The 16,341-nt window shown below is 41.6% G+C and overlaps 1 protein-coding gene across 1 annotated transcript in view; it reads left to right on the top strand.

The window, feature by feature from the left end:
- Nucleotides 1–16,341, top strand: part of Kiaa0319l (KIAA0319-like ortholog) — an 89,208-nt gene that overhangs the window by 57,267 nt on the left and 15,600 nt on the right. Inside the window, exons 6-12 of the mRNA XM_013034084.1 lie at nt 299–396; nt 3,479–3,566; nt 5,299–5,391; nt 7,195–7,327; nt 12,895–13,123; nt 14,942–15,065; nt 15,559–15,691. Coding sequence (XP_012889538.1) covers nt 299–396; nt 3,479–3,566; nt 5,299–5,391; nt 7,195–7,327; nt 12,895–13,123; nt 14,942–15,065; nt 15,559–15,691 — 898 coding nt within the window. The remainder of the gene's footprint in view (nt 1–298; nt 397–3,478; nt 3,567–5,298; nt 5,392–7,194; nt 7,328–12,894; nt 13,124–14,941; nt 15,066–15,558; nt 15,692–16,341) is intronic.

The raw sequence follows: 16,341 nt of genomic DNA, 5'->3' as shown, positions 1-16,341 counted from the left end.
TTTTTTTTTTTTTTTTTATGGGAGGGTTGGCCTGAGGATGGGTATTAGGGGTAAGAATGAGCACAGATGAGAGAGAGTGGAAGAAGCTGAGATAGTGACTGAGTCAGCAGAATCCACCCTTCCTGTCAGCTTCTGGAATGGTTTCCTTATAGACTGTGGAGTACAATCTTAAAAACTAAGGCTTTGTCAAGACTTAGAAGGGATTTGTTATTGGCAGACTTTAGCAAAGATTTGTTATTGGCAGCTTCTTTGTGTGTAGGTGTGTGTTTTCATGATTTTTGTAACTGCCCTTCTATAGGAGAAACCTACACCTACGACTGGCAGCTGATTACTCATCCTAAAGACTACAGTGGAGAAATGGAAGGGGAACATTCCAAGGTCCTGAAACTGTCCAAGGTGAATTTGCCTCCTTTTACTCTCAGGGCTATTTAAAATGGATAGTGTAGAATTCCCTTTCTATACTTAAGGTAGGACCAGTCTTTCAGAAGTGAATCCATCAAAAGTCAGACTGGAGTCATCTAGTGTTGGTTGGTGTACAACTCTCTAACGTTCACTTCTCATGAGAATACTACCAGCATGGTAGTGATTGATGGCTGCAAATATTATATACCAAGCAGTTTTGAAGGCTTAACATAACTACATTTGAATTTAGAACATGAGCTAGATTATTGTGGCCAAATAACTGTGTACATTGACTCAATCCCTTTGGGATTCAGTATTGTTAGTGAGAGCCATAAAAATGTTCATATTCTTTGGTTCAGCAATCCCACTGATTTATTGTTTCAATAGCTGTTTATTGTGCCCTGGTTATGATATAAATTTGGGATTATCCAGTGAATTATTCATAATCTTAATGTTGAAGGACAATAGAGTTTAGGTGACATTGATAGGAAGTAGATCATTATAACAGATGATATACTAGGTCAGTGCAGAGAAAACTGAAGACCTAAGGTTTAGAGTAGACTGTTTAGATTTTACCTACTTGGGTCATGAAAGGTAGGTAAAGAATAGAGGGAGAGCACCCTAAGTGAAAGAAGCAGTTTGTCTACTGAACCAGACATGAGATAGGAAGTGTGGAAAAGGAATGACTGTTTGGCCTGACTGGACTCTAAGACAGAACCACAGTGGCTCAAGGAAATTATGAGGATACAGGGCCAGGTCACACAGAACCTTGTATGTCCAATTAAGGACTTTGACTCTTACTTAGAGGAGATAGGGGGCCTTTGAAAGACATGTTTAGATTTTCAGTGTAGAAAGATCATCCTGTCCACAAGTGGAAGAACATAAGACTCAAAGTAGGGATACCACTGAGTAATCTATTTAAAAACTTAGGTGGAAAGTTATGGGTTTTTTTTTGAGTAAAATAAAACAAAAATAACAACTAAATAGTGAGGTGTGATAGTGTCTGTCTATAATTCCAGCACTTGGGAAGCAGAGGCAGGAGGGTGTAATTTTTGAGGCCAATCTGGGCTACATAGTGAGACCCTGTGTCCAATAAAGCAAAAAGAAAGGGCGGGGGAGGAAAGAAAGGGGTTAGAGAGGGAGGGATAGAGAAGAAAGAAAGGAAGGAAGGAAGGAAGGGAGGAAGGGAAAGAAGGAAGGAAGGAAAGAAACCATTTCTTGAGCTCATACCACATGTCAGACATGATGCTTGTTGTTTTACTCACTTATTTCTCTTAATTTCCATAACAGGCATTAATATTCATTTTACAAATAATAAAACTAAAACTGGGAAAAAAATCACAAAGCTTTTAATGGTGGGTTTGAACTGGAGCCTCTATTTCTAAGCCCAAACTTTCATACTTGCTGTGAGGAATGGTTAAGAACTAAGGTGATAGCAGTGTGTATGGAGAGAAAACTTGGAAGACATCTTCATGAAACTGATGATCAGTGAATTCCATGGAGGTGTTGGGAAAGCGAAGCCTAGGATAGTCTAGCTTTTTGGCTTAGGCATGTGGGTGGATGTTCACTAAAATGAGGAGCACAGAAGGAGAAACAGGTTGGGAGAAGATGATTAATCTTTTTTGGGGCAGAGTGAATTTGAAGTACCTTTGAGACATTGAGTGGAATTGTCCTGTTAGTAGGTAGGGGAAAGGAGTTAGACATACCAGGAGACTGGTCTGGGCTAAAGAGATAAATTTGCACATCAATGTCAAGTAGATGATCATTGAAGCCATAGTCATCGCTAAGATCAGATAGAGTATGTGGAGGGAAGAAATAAGTGGGCTAAGGTAGTAGTCCTGGGCATGCTGACATTGAGGGAAGAAATGAGGTGACAGCCCAGGAAGAAAAAAGGTAGTATGAAACACTACTTTTGCCAGTTACCAAAAAAAAGATAATTTAAAAGAAACAAAAGCTTTATTTTCCTCAAAGATGTTTATTATAGTAGTATATAATGACAAAAAGTTGAAAACAACGGAAATTTCCAACAATGTAGAATGTTTACATAAATTATGATACATTTTTCCATATATTATGCCATAGTCATTCAAATGGATATTTTAAAAATTATATCATAATGGGAAAGGGATTCATGCTAAATGAAAGGAAGAAAGAACAATAAAAAGTTCTATACCTTGATTTTTTTATTTTGTTTTTCTTGGTTGGGGGCCTGAACTCTGGGCCTGAGCGCTGTCCCTCAGCTCTTCAGCTGTAGACTAGCGTTCTACCACTTGAGCCTCAGCCCCACTTCTGGCTTTTCTGCTTATGTGATGCTGAGGAATCAGACCCAGGGCCTCATGCATGCAAGGAAAGCACTCTACCACTGAGCCACCTCCCCAGCCCCTACCTTGATTTTTTAAAATTAGACTCTGGATACTTTTGAAATTTGAGCTCCTGGAAAGTAGGGGTCTTACTTGTTCACCTCTAAACCTCAAGCCTGGAACAGTGACTCATATGCAATTGTCTCTCAAGAAGTGTTTGAATGAATGAACTGGATAAAACTATTTTTTTTTTGGTATGTGGTCAGAGATGGAAATAGAGAAATAGGAAGTATTAGCATGTTAAAGTAGGAAGTATAAGTATGTTAGTGAGATGGTAGATGAGCTTATTGTTTCCCCCCTTTATATTATCTTTATACTGTCAGTGGAAATTGGGAGGAAAAATTTTCACATACTTGGCAACTACTTGGTATTTTTATAAGATGTTTTTCTTTCAAGAGATGATTATTTTATTTCATAACTGTGAAGTAGGATGGTTGGGCCCTTAATGTTCTTCTGAGAAGAAAATGAGAGTACAGAGAGATTGTAATCCCTTCTGTTGTTCTAGAGACAGCTACAAATAAGACTCACAGTAAAAACTCTTAGTTTTTAATAGTTTAGCTCATTCTGTAATAGCTATGGCTAGTTACTTCCATTTTGGAAATAGGGCAGAAAAGAGTACAAAATTCAGCATGTTTCGGAAAGCTCAGATCCATATAGTATCTAATACAATTGCTGCTCTTTGTGGTTGTCTAAAAGATCTTCTCTCACTTCTGCAGCTGACTCCAGGCCTGTATGAATTCAAAGTGATTGTAGATGGTCAGAATGCCCATGGGGAAGGCTATGTGAATGTGACAGTAAAGCCAGGTATGTGTTTCAATCCCTGGCCATGTCCCATTGCTCCCTCTGCAGGACTTCTAAGGACAAGGAGATTAGACTTTGGGATTTACAATTCACATTATTATTATTTTTTTTAATGTATTTACTGGGCAGTTCCTGGTTCAGTGTAGTATAAGATTATAGCAGCACAGTACATATTTGTTCTAAGAGTACTAGTTGGAACACTGGGCTGGGCAGGGAGATATTAGTCTTAGGGTCCATAGTGCAGTATTGCCTGATCTACCTGTCTACCACAAAACTACTTCTCCAAGTGGGCCCTGCTGAGAAGAGACCATATGTTGTAATTAAGAAACCCAAGAAAGCCAGTACCACTGTTCCGGAAGGTAAACCAGTCAAGTGACTAGTTCTGTCTGGTTGCTTTCTAGAGATGTAGTTCTTTGAACAGAGTTCTTCATTTAAATCTAGTTCTTTCACCTTGGAAACCAAATCCATTCAGTCATGCTTTTTAAATGAGTCACTGTTGGTAGATCACAATGCAGTTACAAGGTATCCTGTTTGGTATTTTCAGAGAAATTTTAAAGACATTGAAGATTGGTACATGTATTATCACTAATGCAGCTTTCTGTCTTTGTTGGTAATTGATCTTTTCATTTCTTGGGCTTTGAACCCAAGTCTTTTTACTTTTTTTTTTCTTGGATGCTGGTCCTGGGGCTTGAAATCAGGGCCTGGGCACTGTCCCTGAGCTTTTATGCTCAAGGCTAGTGTTGTATTACTTAAGCCACAGCTCTCTGTCTGGCTTTTTGGTGGTTACTTGGAGAAAAGAGTCATGGATTTAACTGCCTGTGCTAACTTCAAACAGCAACTCTCAAATCTCAGTTTACAGGCATGAACCAGTGGTGCATGGCTGCCTTTTCACCTTTTAAAAAGTGGGTTGTGGGTGTAGCTCAGTTGTAGAGCACTTACCTAGCACGAATGAAGCTCTGGGTTAAATCCTCAGCATGGTGAAAGTGGGGAGAAGGAGCAGGATCAAATGGTCATGCTGATCATAGCAATATCTTTTTCTCAAAGAAAATGATGGAAGTTTTGTAGCTCAGTCATTTAGGTGGACCAGAATGGTTTGTGACCTTCCTTTTACTCAGCCAGTTACCTCACACACACAACTCAAATCAGAGATGGTTAAGATGGTTTACTTGCCTAGGTTCTTAATGCACAAGCTTTTTCATTGTCTACCTCTAATCAGAATATCCTGAAGGCAGTCACTGATGGCTATTATACTGCTTATGAGTTGGACATACATCAGCATTGAAAGAATGCACAGGGACATGTGGTAGCACTTCCTGTAATCCCAGCATGCAGGAGGCTGAGACATAAATCACGATTGTGAGACTAGCCTGGGCTACATAGCAAGACCCTGTCTTAAGTGGGAAAAACAGCACAGGCTTAGGTTTGGAAGATGCTATAATACACTTTTAAGTGTCTTAAGTTAAGAATGGCCACTTGGTTTTGATGCTTCAGCCATCTGTTATGTAATAGATACTGACTTCTAAATCCCTCAGATATGACCTCACCTTTAAGTAACTGGCTAATTTATTTATTTTGAGACAGGGTCTCACTAGGTAATCCTGGCTGGCCTTGAATTTAGAATCCTCCTGCCTCTGCCTCCCAAGTGCTGGGATGATAGGTTTGTTCCACCATGCCTGCCTTACCTCCTGTAATTTATAACACTCCTTTCCAATTTCTTCTGGATCATTTCTTACAGAGCCCCGTAAGAATCAGCCTCCTGTTGCTATCGTGTCACCTCAGTTCCAGGAGATCTCTCTGCCAACCACTTCTACAGTCATTGATGGCAGCCGTGAGTCCTTGTCTAAGCGTGATGTTGTAAAAGAGCATTCACAGTGTACTCTTAGACGATTTGGGGCCAGCTCTGTCTTAGACTATGTTATAAGAATACCAAGTATTGAAGCAACTGATAGTAGCCAGCCAGCCAGGCTCTACTTAAAATCCCATGTGGCTTGCTTGATTTGAGGTGGTAAGAAAGTAAGATTGTGTATATATTTGCAATTACTTTAGTTGATTCTTTTCTTTCTTTCTTCTTTTTTTAAATTTTTTATGCAGAGTCCATATGTGATATGAGAGGTTCTTTTTTTTTTTGGGGGGGGTCCGGTCGTGAGGCCTGTACTCTGGGCCAGGGTGCTGTCCCTCAGCTCTTCAGCTCAAAGCTAGCACTCTACCATTTGAGCCACAGCGCCACTTCCTTTTTTCATAGCACTGGATTCTTTTCTTGTTTTGGATAGAAATACTCAACTGAAAGTTGACTAATATATAAAGGTATTCATTGAACAGAATGATGGCATGCCTGTATCCTAACTATCCAGTTTCTTCCAGCTTTCTGGAAAGAAAGACCTTTTTTCCATAGGTCTTTTATGCATATATAAGAAAATATGCATATAGTATTCATCCTCCTTGTTTAAAAAAAAGATAAATGTTGCCAAAGCACTTATTATACAGTAGTGAGTTAGATCAGCCTATGCTTCTGCCATGATAATTTTTTTTTTTTTGGTCCGGTGGTGGGGCCTGAACTCTGGGCCTGGGCGCTGTCCCTCAGCTCTTCCGCTCAAGGCTAGTGCTCTACCACTTGAGCCATAGCGCCACTTCCGGCTTTTTTCGTTTTGCTTATGTGGTGCTGAGGAATCGAACCCAGGGCCTCAGGCATGCAAGGCAAGTGCTCTACCACTGAGCCACCTTCCCAGCCCCTACCATGATAATTGAAAGGGCCACTTTCTCTCCTTATTTACCCAAATACTGTCCTGTGAAAGATTTTAAGCCATTCTGATAGGTTAAAATGTGCTTAGCAAGCATGAGGTCTTGAATTTAAATTTCAATATTGCCAATGTATTTTTTGTGGTGTATGTGTGCTTGCAGTCCTGAGGATTGAAATTGGCCTAGAGTTTGCTAGGCAGGTGCTGTACTACTGAGCCATGACTCCTATTCTTTTTATGCTATTTATTTTTTGAGAGAGGGTCTTGCTTTCCTGTTTCCTTTTTTTCTTAGCCTTCAAGAAACTTAAGATTACAAGCATGAGCCACCAATGCCTGGCTCAAAAGTAATTTTAATGTTCATTTCTTCTTAGTGAGGTTGAGTATTTTCCTATGATTAAGAATTACTGATTTCATGGGCTGGGAAGGTGGCTCAGAGGTAGAGCGCTTGCCTTGCATGCCGAAGGCCCTGGGTCGATTCCTCAGCACCACATAAGCAAAAAAGAAAAAAGCCGGAAGTGGCGCTGTGGCTCAAGTGGTAGAGCGCTAGCCTTGAGCTGAAGGGCTGAGGGACAGCGCCCAGGCCCAGAGTTCAGGCCCCATGACCGGAGCCCCCCCCCCAAAAAAAAATTACTGATTTCCCTTATCTTCATATAGTTAGTAGCATTTTAACCAGAGATTTCCTATGTTGGAGTCTTTGGGAAGCTATGCAATGGAATACTCATATAGGCCAAATGACCAAATATACCTAGGGAAGAAACACTTCAGAGAGGAAGTATGTATTCTCATGAGGTTTTCCTACATCGAATCTTTTTAAGTTGTTGCCCTGGTTTGTGAAAACTGGATAAGTGCTGAGACCTAAGATTCTTACCTTGTAACTGGTTTTCTTTATGGTCCAGAAAGCACTGATGATGATAAAATTGTCCAGTACCATTGGGAAGAACTTAAAGGGCCTCTGAGAGAAGAGAAAATTTCTGAAGATAAAGCTATTTTGAAACTAAGTAAGCTTGTCCCTGGGAACTACACCTTCAGGTAAGTTGGGACTCAGATTCAAGTTGATCATAAGTCATTTTTTCCCACTGAGGGTTTTACCTTTTTGTTTTTTTTTTTTATTTTATTTTAGTTTTTTTTGTTGTTGTTGGTCATGGGGGCTGCACTCTGGGTCTGGGCACTCTCCCTCAGCTCTTCAGCTCAAGGCTAGTGCCCTACCACTTGAGCCACAGTGCCACTTCCAGCTTTTTTTCTGCTTATGTGGTGCTGAGGAATCAAACCCAGGGCCTCATGCATGTGAGGCAAGCACTCCACTGAGCCACTTTTACATTTTTAAGGGAGTGACTTGATAAATATCAGTTCACTGTCAGATTGACTGATAATGCAGCCTTTTGTTCTATTGGTTCTCTGAGCATCCTAGTGGTAACTGCATAGAGCACAGTCCTTGCATAATAAACAAGACCACAGTTTATCCTCTCAAAACTTTTTCTGGAAGATCCAAACATCTAGGATTTCTGCCATCAACTGTAAGGGCCCATCTTCCTTGTTTCTTTTCTCCTTACTGGCAAAATTTTGAAGGACATTGGATAAAGCTCCCTTGGTTTGGGATATCTCAGAATCTTTACTTTTTGTTTGTGGTTTGTTTGAATATGATTTTTAGGCTCTTTCTCTTTTTTTTTTAAAGTGTATTTTTTGGTCTTTTCTTTTTCTTTTTGATATTGGGGATCAAACCCAGGACACTGCACTTACTAGGTAAGTGCTTTGCCCTGAGCTATATCCCAGCCCTAGGATCTTTCTTTATTGTGACTTTTTGGAGAATCTGAATCACAGAAAGACCTTTGAGAAATTGGTGTGGACATTTTAGAATGTATTTTATAAGGCTCTGTGTAGTTTAATTCTTATATGAACATAGTTCTTATATGAACACAATTCCTTTTACGTTCTGAAGTATTTGTACATAAGTATCATGTAAATGCCATGTTTAGATGACACTGTATTCATTGAGCTGAGAAAAATGAAGTTGCTTGTGTCACACACTAGAAAGCAGTTTCTGTTTTCTCCTTGATTTGATCCATATATTTTATTTATTCTTCCTTGAGTTCTTTTATTAATCTGTTGAAGTGCTGCTTACCATTAAAGCTCTTGCTTAATTTCCTATGAAGCCTTCTGTAGTCCCTCCAACGAGAGGATGCCTCATAGGTTTCTACCATAATGTAACAGCATATGCATGGGTGTCTGGTACCTGGGGGTCTGGGGTATATCAAGTTTTTGGCATTCTGGAAACAGAATGCCACATACACAGTCCTTACCACATACACCAATATGCAGGTTCTGATTTAGTAGCACTCTCTCTTGGCTCATGGTTGCAGATGAATGGAAGGCAGCCGCTAGTACAGCAAGATTATTTCCTATTCATTGGCTTAAAATGGAAATTTGAATTGTTTTTTACCTTAGATTTCTAGAATGGGAAATTTCCCATTTATAGAATTTAGCTTGGACCATGTTGAGCACTTAAAAAAAATAGTAACAAAGTGCAGTATGGTGGAAGATACCTGTATTCAGCACTCAGGCAGCTGAGACAGGAGCAACATAGGTTTGAGGCCATCCTGGGCCACAGAAAGAGTTTCATGGCATACATCATAAGACTTTATCCCAAAGCAAGCAAACAAACAAACAAAAACCCAGATGGATCCAGTGGTTTACTCCTATAATCTTAGGTACTGAAGAAGTTGAGATCTGAGCCAGCCCGGCATACTAATCTGAGAGACTCTGATTCTTAGTTAACCAGCCAAAAGCCCAAGCCAGAGGTGTGATTCAATTGGTAGAATGCCAACTGTGAGCAGAAAAAGCTGAGTGAGAGCAAAAGGTCCTAAAGTCCTACTAATGGAGTATGTATGTATGTGCACGCGTGCACGCGCGCGCGCGTGCATACACACACACACACACAGTGACAAGAATAACTTAGTTTTCTGAATATTTAATATATGCAAAAAACTTTTCTGATCTCTTAGCTTGTAGTGTTTTATTTAATCTTTTAACATGCATTGTGGCTTCTCTCATTTTACAGGTTAGGACATTTTGGAACAAAGAGGTTAAGTAATTTACTCAAGAGCACATAGTAGCTGGGTGCCAGTGGCTCATACCTGTAATCCTACCTACTTTGGAGGCTCAGATCTGAGGATCTCAGTTAAAAGCCAGCACAAGCAGGAAAGTCTGTGAGACTCTTATCTCCAGAAAACCAAAAGTGGTGCTGTGGCTCAAGTGGTAGTTGAGCTGAAGAGCTCAGGGACAGTGCCCAGGCCCAGACCATAACCCACAAAAAAAAAAAAAAAAAAGAGCATATAACATTCTAACTTCAGTGTCTATGCTTTTAACCATAATGGTAGCTTACAGTTTGTTGGGTCAATGAGGTACCAACAGTGATTTTATTACTAGCCCTCTTTTTTTTATTTTATTGTGAGATGCTGGAATTAGACTTGATTAGCATTAAGGTTCAGTTTGGTTGGTATTTACTTACTTTCCCCTCTCTCCTACTTTTATGTGGCATTAGTCTCTCTGTCTAGCCTTGGAGTCAGCTGTTGTTTGCTCCAGAGTGCTGCAGGCAAGCCAGGGTCTGTTTGGGGTGAAAGTTAGAAGAATGGACAGCTGCCGTTTTGCCATCTGTCTGTAATTCACTTCTGCTCTGACACAGGAGTGGGGTCTGTTAACAATAACAACAAACTTGTGAAAACAACAGGGAAATTGAGAGAAGAGGCAGAACATCTGTGATTTTTTCCCCCCCTTTCCAGGGCTGGCTGATTTGTACATGTCTATATGTCCCAGTTTTCCTGCTTTTCTCCTAAAGGCTGTAGTACCCAAATCCCCTGCGGGCCACAGGTGATAGGGGAGATTACAGGAGGAAGGTTTCACAGACACCTTGCTGTGTCTGAGGCTTGTGGCAAGAGTTCAACAAACCGCATGTCTTTTTTATGCTTTTCCTCTTTCTGTCAGCAAAATGGAAGGATCCCAACCCTCCTTGCTTGCTTATGCTCACATTGTGAGGTGGCATGAGAAGCTTTAGACTGTTCAGCTGGAAGGCATCATTTAGGTAAAAGCCTGCTTTTTTATAAAAGAACATTTTTCCCCTTGCAGATCCTGTTTCTCACTGGCACACACTGTGGGCCTGTTGCGTAGGAGAATTCATTTCCATCTCAAGCTCCTGTCTTTGCTGGAGCCAGCCTTCCTAGTCTGTCCCAGAGGCTCTATGCCCAGGTTGTCCATTCTTGTGATGTGCACACAGTCGAAGCAGGCTAAAGAGGGGCAACCTGATGTAGACAGAATGTTCTATGTAGTGTGGCATCTTTAAACTCCAGGGTAATGGTGTCCACAGATCATCTCTTCTTAAGAATAGGGTTCTAAATAGAAACAGCTCAGAACGCATGATTCTTAACTTCATGAAAATCCTGTTTCCATTCCAGGAGCCAGCCAGCTTCCCTTACACTAAGACCATTTGTAACTTAGGATCTCTTGAGTTCTGGTGCTCAGTAAAACTCATACATTTAGCAGACATTTAAGCTAGGCTTTGACTCTATAGGGTAAGTAACTTAAATGTCCCACCCAGGTTTACTAAGCATCCAAGATGTGCCCCTGAGCTTACAAAGCTCATGGTTAAGTTGTCACACTGAAATGAAATTTACTCCTGAACCAGAAGATGAGGCACAGAAGAAAAAGATCCCAGGGCCGAGTGCCAGTGGCTCACGCCTGTAATCCTAGCTACTCAGGGCTGAGATCTGAGGATCAAGGTTCAAAGCCATCCTGGGCAAGAAAATCTGTGAGCCTTATCTCCAATTAACCACTAGAAAACTGGAAGTGGTTCTATGGCTCAAGTGATAGAGTACTCGACAACATGCAGGTCCAGATTTCAAGCCCCATGACTGACAAACAAAAACCCAGGATCCCAGGAAAGCAAAAGCAAACAAAACACCCTTTAATGGCTCGTGAATACATTAAGCATCAAATAAGTGCAAATGAAGTTAAAAAAAGATGGCCTGGCTTTTACGTGAAGTTATATGTTCATATGATAAAAGGAGGGAGGGTTCGGGTAACAGTGGCTTACGCCTGTAATCCTAGCCACTTGGGACTACATGGTTCAAAACCAGCCTCCATAGGACAGAAAAGTCCCTGAAATCCTTATCTTTAAGTTAACCAATAGAATTCTGGAAGTGGAAAAAAAAAAAAAGAATAGGGTTCTAAGATGGGCATGGTGGAACATGCCTGTGATCTCAGCATTCAGGAGGCTGAGATAGTTAGTTTGCAAGTTTGAGACACACCTCACCTACATAGCAAAACCCTGTCTTAAAACAAATACAAAACAAAACAAATGAGTCTCTGAGGATTAGAATCAGAGAACTAGACTTGCATTTTGGCTCACTTTGTAGCCCTGGGCAGATTACTTGCCTCTCTGAGCCTTCTGTAGAGTTGGATTAGCTTAGCAGCTGCTTAGCTGCTCTATATGGTTGGACTGTATCAGACAATGCTTATGAGCTCTCAGCATAGGTGTGCACAGGCAGCAGAGAAAACTGGTGTTGGACACATATTGCCTGTCAAGCTGTAGGATCTTGGGCAAGTTACTTTACCTCTCTTTGCTTTGGTTTCCCCATATATTTATAGAAAAATATGATATACTGGATAGAGCTTTTGAATGGGTGCAATGAAATACAAAGCTCTTGGAGCAGTACCTGGCATGTGGTAAATAGGAAACCCTTAGTCAATATTAACTTCTAGTGTTACTTTCTACTTTTTTAAAGAAGTTTCAGTACTAGGGTTTGAACTCAGCCTTGTGCTTATTAAACAGGGCCACATCGGTAACCTTTTTTGCTTTCCTTTTTGTACTGGTTATTTTTTTTTTTTTGGTCGGTCGTGGGGCTTGAACCCTGGGCTTGGGCACTGTCCCTGCACTCTTCAGCTCAAGGTGAGCACTCTACCACTTGAGCCACAGCTCCATTTCCAGTTTTCTAGTGGTTTATTGGAGATAAGAGTCTCATGGACTTTCCTGCCCAGGCTGGCTTTGAACCGAGATCCTCAGATCTCAGCCTCCTGAGTAGCTAGGATTACAGGTGCCCGGCTTGTACTGGTTATTTTTAAGATAGGATCTTGCGTTTCTGCTCAGGCAGAAAGGACCACAATCCTTCTATTTTCAGTTTCTCATTGTAGCTCAGCTCACAGCGTTGTACCATCATACCCAGCTTCTTCTGCAAAGATAGTATCGCATGGACTTTGCTGTTCAGGCTGGCCTTTGATCTATGGTTTTCCTGATCTCAGCCTTTCATGTAGTTAAGATGACAGAAGTACACCACTGTGCCCAGTTATTGGTTGAGAAGGGGTTTCACATATTTGCGTAGTCTGGCCTCCAACCATGATCCTCCCAATCAGAGCTCCTAAGTAGCTAGGATTCCAGGTATGAGCCACCAGAAAGAAGTACCTAGCTTCTTTCTGTTCTTCCAAAGGAATGGGTAGCAATATATATTTTTGCCAACTTGGTATTTCTTAGTTTTGATGTTCAATCTTCTAGTTTTCTTATGCCTCCTCCCTTAAGCTCATCCTCTATTGCATTTTCCCTGCCTCGATAGCTTGACAGTGGTAGACTCTGATGGAGCTACCAGCTCTACCACTGCAAGCCTGACAGTGAACAAAGCTGTGGATTACCCCCCTGTGGCCAATGCAGGCCCCAACCAAGTGATCACTCTGCCTCAGAACTCTATCACTCTCTTTGGGAACCAGAGCACTGATGACCATGGCATCACCAGCTATGAGTGGTCACTCAGCCCAAGCAGCAAAGGAAAAGTGGTGGAAATGCAGGTAAGAGGGACTGGTCCCGGCCTTTTCCCCCAGAGTCATAGAGCCACTGTATTGATTTATTTCTGCCCCATTCTCCCCACTCTCAATTAGTGTGCATTAATTTCTTTTCTTTTTTCTTTTGGTCGGTTGTGGGGCTTGAACTCTGGGACTGGGCACTGTCCCTCAGCTCTTCAGCTCAAGGCTAGAGCTCTACACTTGAGCCCCAGTGCCACCTCTGGCTTTTTCCGCTTATGTGGTGCTGAGGAATTGAACCCAGAGCCTTATGCATTCAAGGCAAGCACTCTACCACTGAGCCACCTTCCCCCCCCCTTTTTTTTTGTTGGTCATTGGTCTTGAACTCTGGGCCTGGGGGCTGTCCCTCAGCTCTTCAGCTCAAGGCTAGTGCTCTACCACTTGAGCCACAACGCCACTTCCGGTTTTCTGGTGGTTAATTGGAAATAAGAGTCTCAGGGATGGGCTGGGAAGGTAGCTCAGTGGTAGAGCGCTTGCCTTGCATGCCTGAAGCCCTGGGTTCGATTCCTCGGCACCACATAAACAAAAATAAAAAAGCCGGAAGTAGGGCTGTGGCTCAAGTGGTAGAGCGCTAGCCTTGAGCTGAAGAACTGAGAGATAGTGCCCAGGTCCAGAGTTCAGGCCCCACGACCGGATCGGAAAAAAAAAAAAAGAGTCTCAGGGACTTTCCTGTCCCAGCTGACTTTGAACTGCAATCCTCAGATCTCAGCCTCCTGAGTATCTAGGACTATAGGCTTGAGCCATCAGCGCCAGGTTGGTAAGAATTGATCTCATTATGGTATCTTCATACATGCATATAATATACTTTGATCAAATTTACCACTCTATTCATATCCCCTTTTATTTTTTAAACTTATTTTTATTGTTATTATAAAGGTTATGTACAGAAGGGTTATAGTTACATAAGTCAGCTGATAAGTACATTTCTTTTTGGTCATGTTCCCTTCTTAAAATGATCAAAATCATACTTATGCATTTAGACTTTTCAAAATTCAGGAAGTTTTAGGGGCCTTTGATGAACAAGTTAGCAATAGTTGTTACATTAAATTTTGAGATTTAAGCTAGATGAAAAATGTTCCTGTTGGGGTGGTAGTGTTCACCTAAGAAAGTCTAACTACTTAGCAGTCAAAGGGTACAAATCTTGAATACTATTTAGTTCCCATCAGAGTAGATTGTTTAGTTAGAAGGTATCTTCTCTCCTGAGATACTTAAGAAGAGACTAGATTGGTACATGAGTAAAAAGAGCTGAAGCCATGACTGGAGGGGCACTTTTCCCTCGGGGTACAGCTGGCTCTTACCAGGTACAGGTGTGGTCCCACCGATGCTTGATAGTTCTGTTCCATAAGAGCAGACAACAGTTGAGACCTCTGTGTGAACATTTTCAACTTTGAAGCCAGTGCAGGCTAAACAAAATGTCTGCAAGACTAGATTCGGCTGCCAGTTTTTTGCCTCCTATTCTGCAGGAAGCGCCTTCATTGGAATCTTACCTTAAATTATTTATAATGTTCCTTTTGATACTCAGCATTCTGTATTTCTACACTTAAAGTACTTAAAGTGTACATTTTACCTGGCTTTAGTTCACATATTATGTTAGGTTTATCTGCTCTTGCAGAGTCTGTACAAACTAAAGGATACCATGATATCTGACTCCACAGTCATTCATTATGCTAAACTGGGACATAATTGCCCAATAACAATGTAGGTTTAGAAATTGGCTAAGTCACTTCTACCAGAGTAAGAATTGTGGTAGAATGTTGTGATCCTGGAAATCCACTTTTCCCACTCCTAAATTTCTATTCTATGTAGGGTGTTAGGACACCAACCCTGCAGCTCTCTGCTATGCAAGAAGGAGACTACACTTATCAACTCACAGTAACTGACACAGTAGGACAACAGGCCACTGCTCAAGTAACCGTTATTGTACAGCCTGGTAAGTTCTGTCATGGGAGTTCATTCGAGCTCTTCTAATGGTTTCTCCCTCTAACTTTGAGGAAGAGAATGGTTTAGGTTCTGAGCTGGTTGAAAATAGAAGCAGAAGGCATCAATCCACAGAGCCTCTGAGAGCAACATCCTTCCATTCACCTTGTGTTTTCTTTGAACCACTCAGCTTGTATCCGCTCCTGGCTAGTTTTTATGCCTTGGCCTGGTGTAGATATAGGGGATAGAGCCTTTGCCATTTCAGCTCTTATCTTAAATCTCACATACATACCATGTTCTGTTTCTTTCAGAATTATTTGATATGTTTTAGTCTTGATTCTTCATTGTGAGCTCCCTCATGGTATCCATCTCTCCCACGTATCTGAGAGTTCTGTGATGTGGGCTAAAGAGGCAGAGTTCCCATGGCTACCAGAACAAATGTCCCATTGCTTCCTCTTCTTTCCCACCTGGACTTGCTGCTTTTGACCCCCATGTCTGTCTCCTAGAGAACAACAAGCCTCCTCAGGCAGATGCGGGCCCAGACAAAGAGCTGACCCTGCCAGTGGACAGCACAACCTTGGATGGCAGCAAGAGCTCAGACGACCAGAGAATCGTCTCCTACCTCTGGGAAAAAACCCAGTGAGTGGTAACACAGATCCCCAACTATGCAAAGGTTCTAGGCTGTGGAAGGGCAAGGTTTTATTTGCTTTTAAGAGTTGACACACTCTCATTGGCTTATCCAGGAGAGAAAGGAGTTTATAATCCTGAATTTCAACTTCAAGAAAATGATATTGTAAATAACATTTATACGAAAAAAATGAATGGTTTCTATCACTTAGCCCCCAGGTAGTTTTATGTAGCCCTGGTGCTTTTGCTTGTACAATCCATCTGCTGAAATGCAGTTTAATTATACTTGAGAGACAGACTGGAAGGGATAATGGAGCAGAAAATACCATGCCTCACAATCCACTGGGTATGGCTGGCAGGGGGATGGGCAAGCAGCTACTAAGGGTAATTGACAAGCCATCTATAAAAGTATTGCTCTAGCTGGGTGCCAGTGGCTCATGCCTGTAATCCTAGCTGTGTACTCAGGAAGCTGAGATCAGAGGATCATGGTTCAAAGCCAGCCCAAACAGGAAAGGCCATGAGACTCTTATCTCCAATTAACCTCCAGAAAACCAGAAGTGGTACCGTGGCTCAAGTGGTAAGCACTTGCGTTGAGCTTGTTGAGGGACAGCGCCCAGGCCCAGAGTTCAAGCCCCATCACACACACACACACACACACACAC

The sequence above is a fragment of the Dipodomys ordii genome, unplaced genomic scaffold (assembly GCF_000151885.1).
Source record: "Dipodomys ordii isolate 6190 unplaced genomic scaffold, Dord_2.0 Scaffold181, whole genome shotgun sequence".
NCBI lineage: Eukaryota > Metazoa > Chordata > Mammalia > Rodentia > Heteromyidae > Dipodomys > Dipodomys ordii.
Note: the sequence above shows the minus strand (reverse complement) of the source record. Positions and strands in the feature narration are given on the sequence as shown.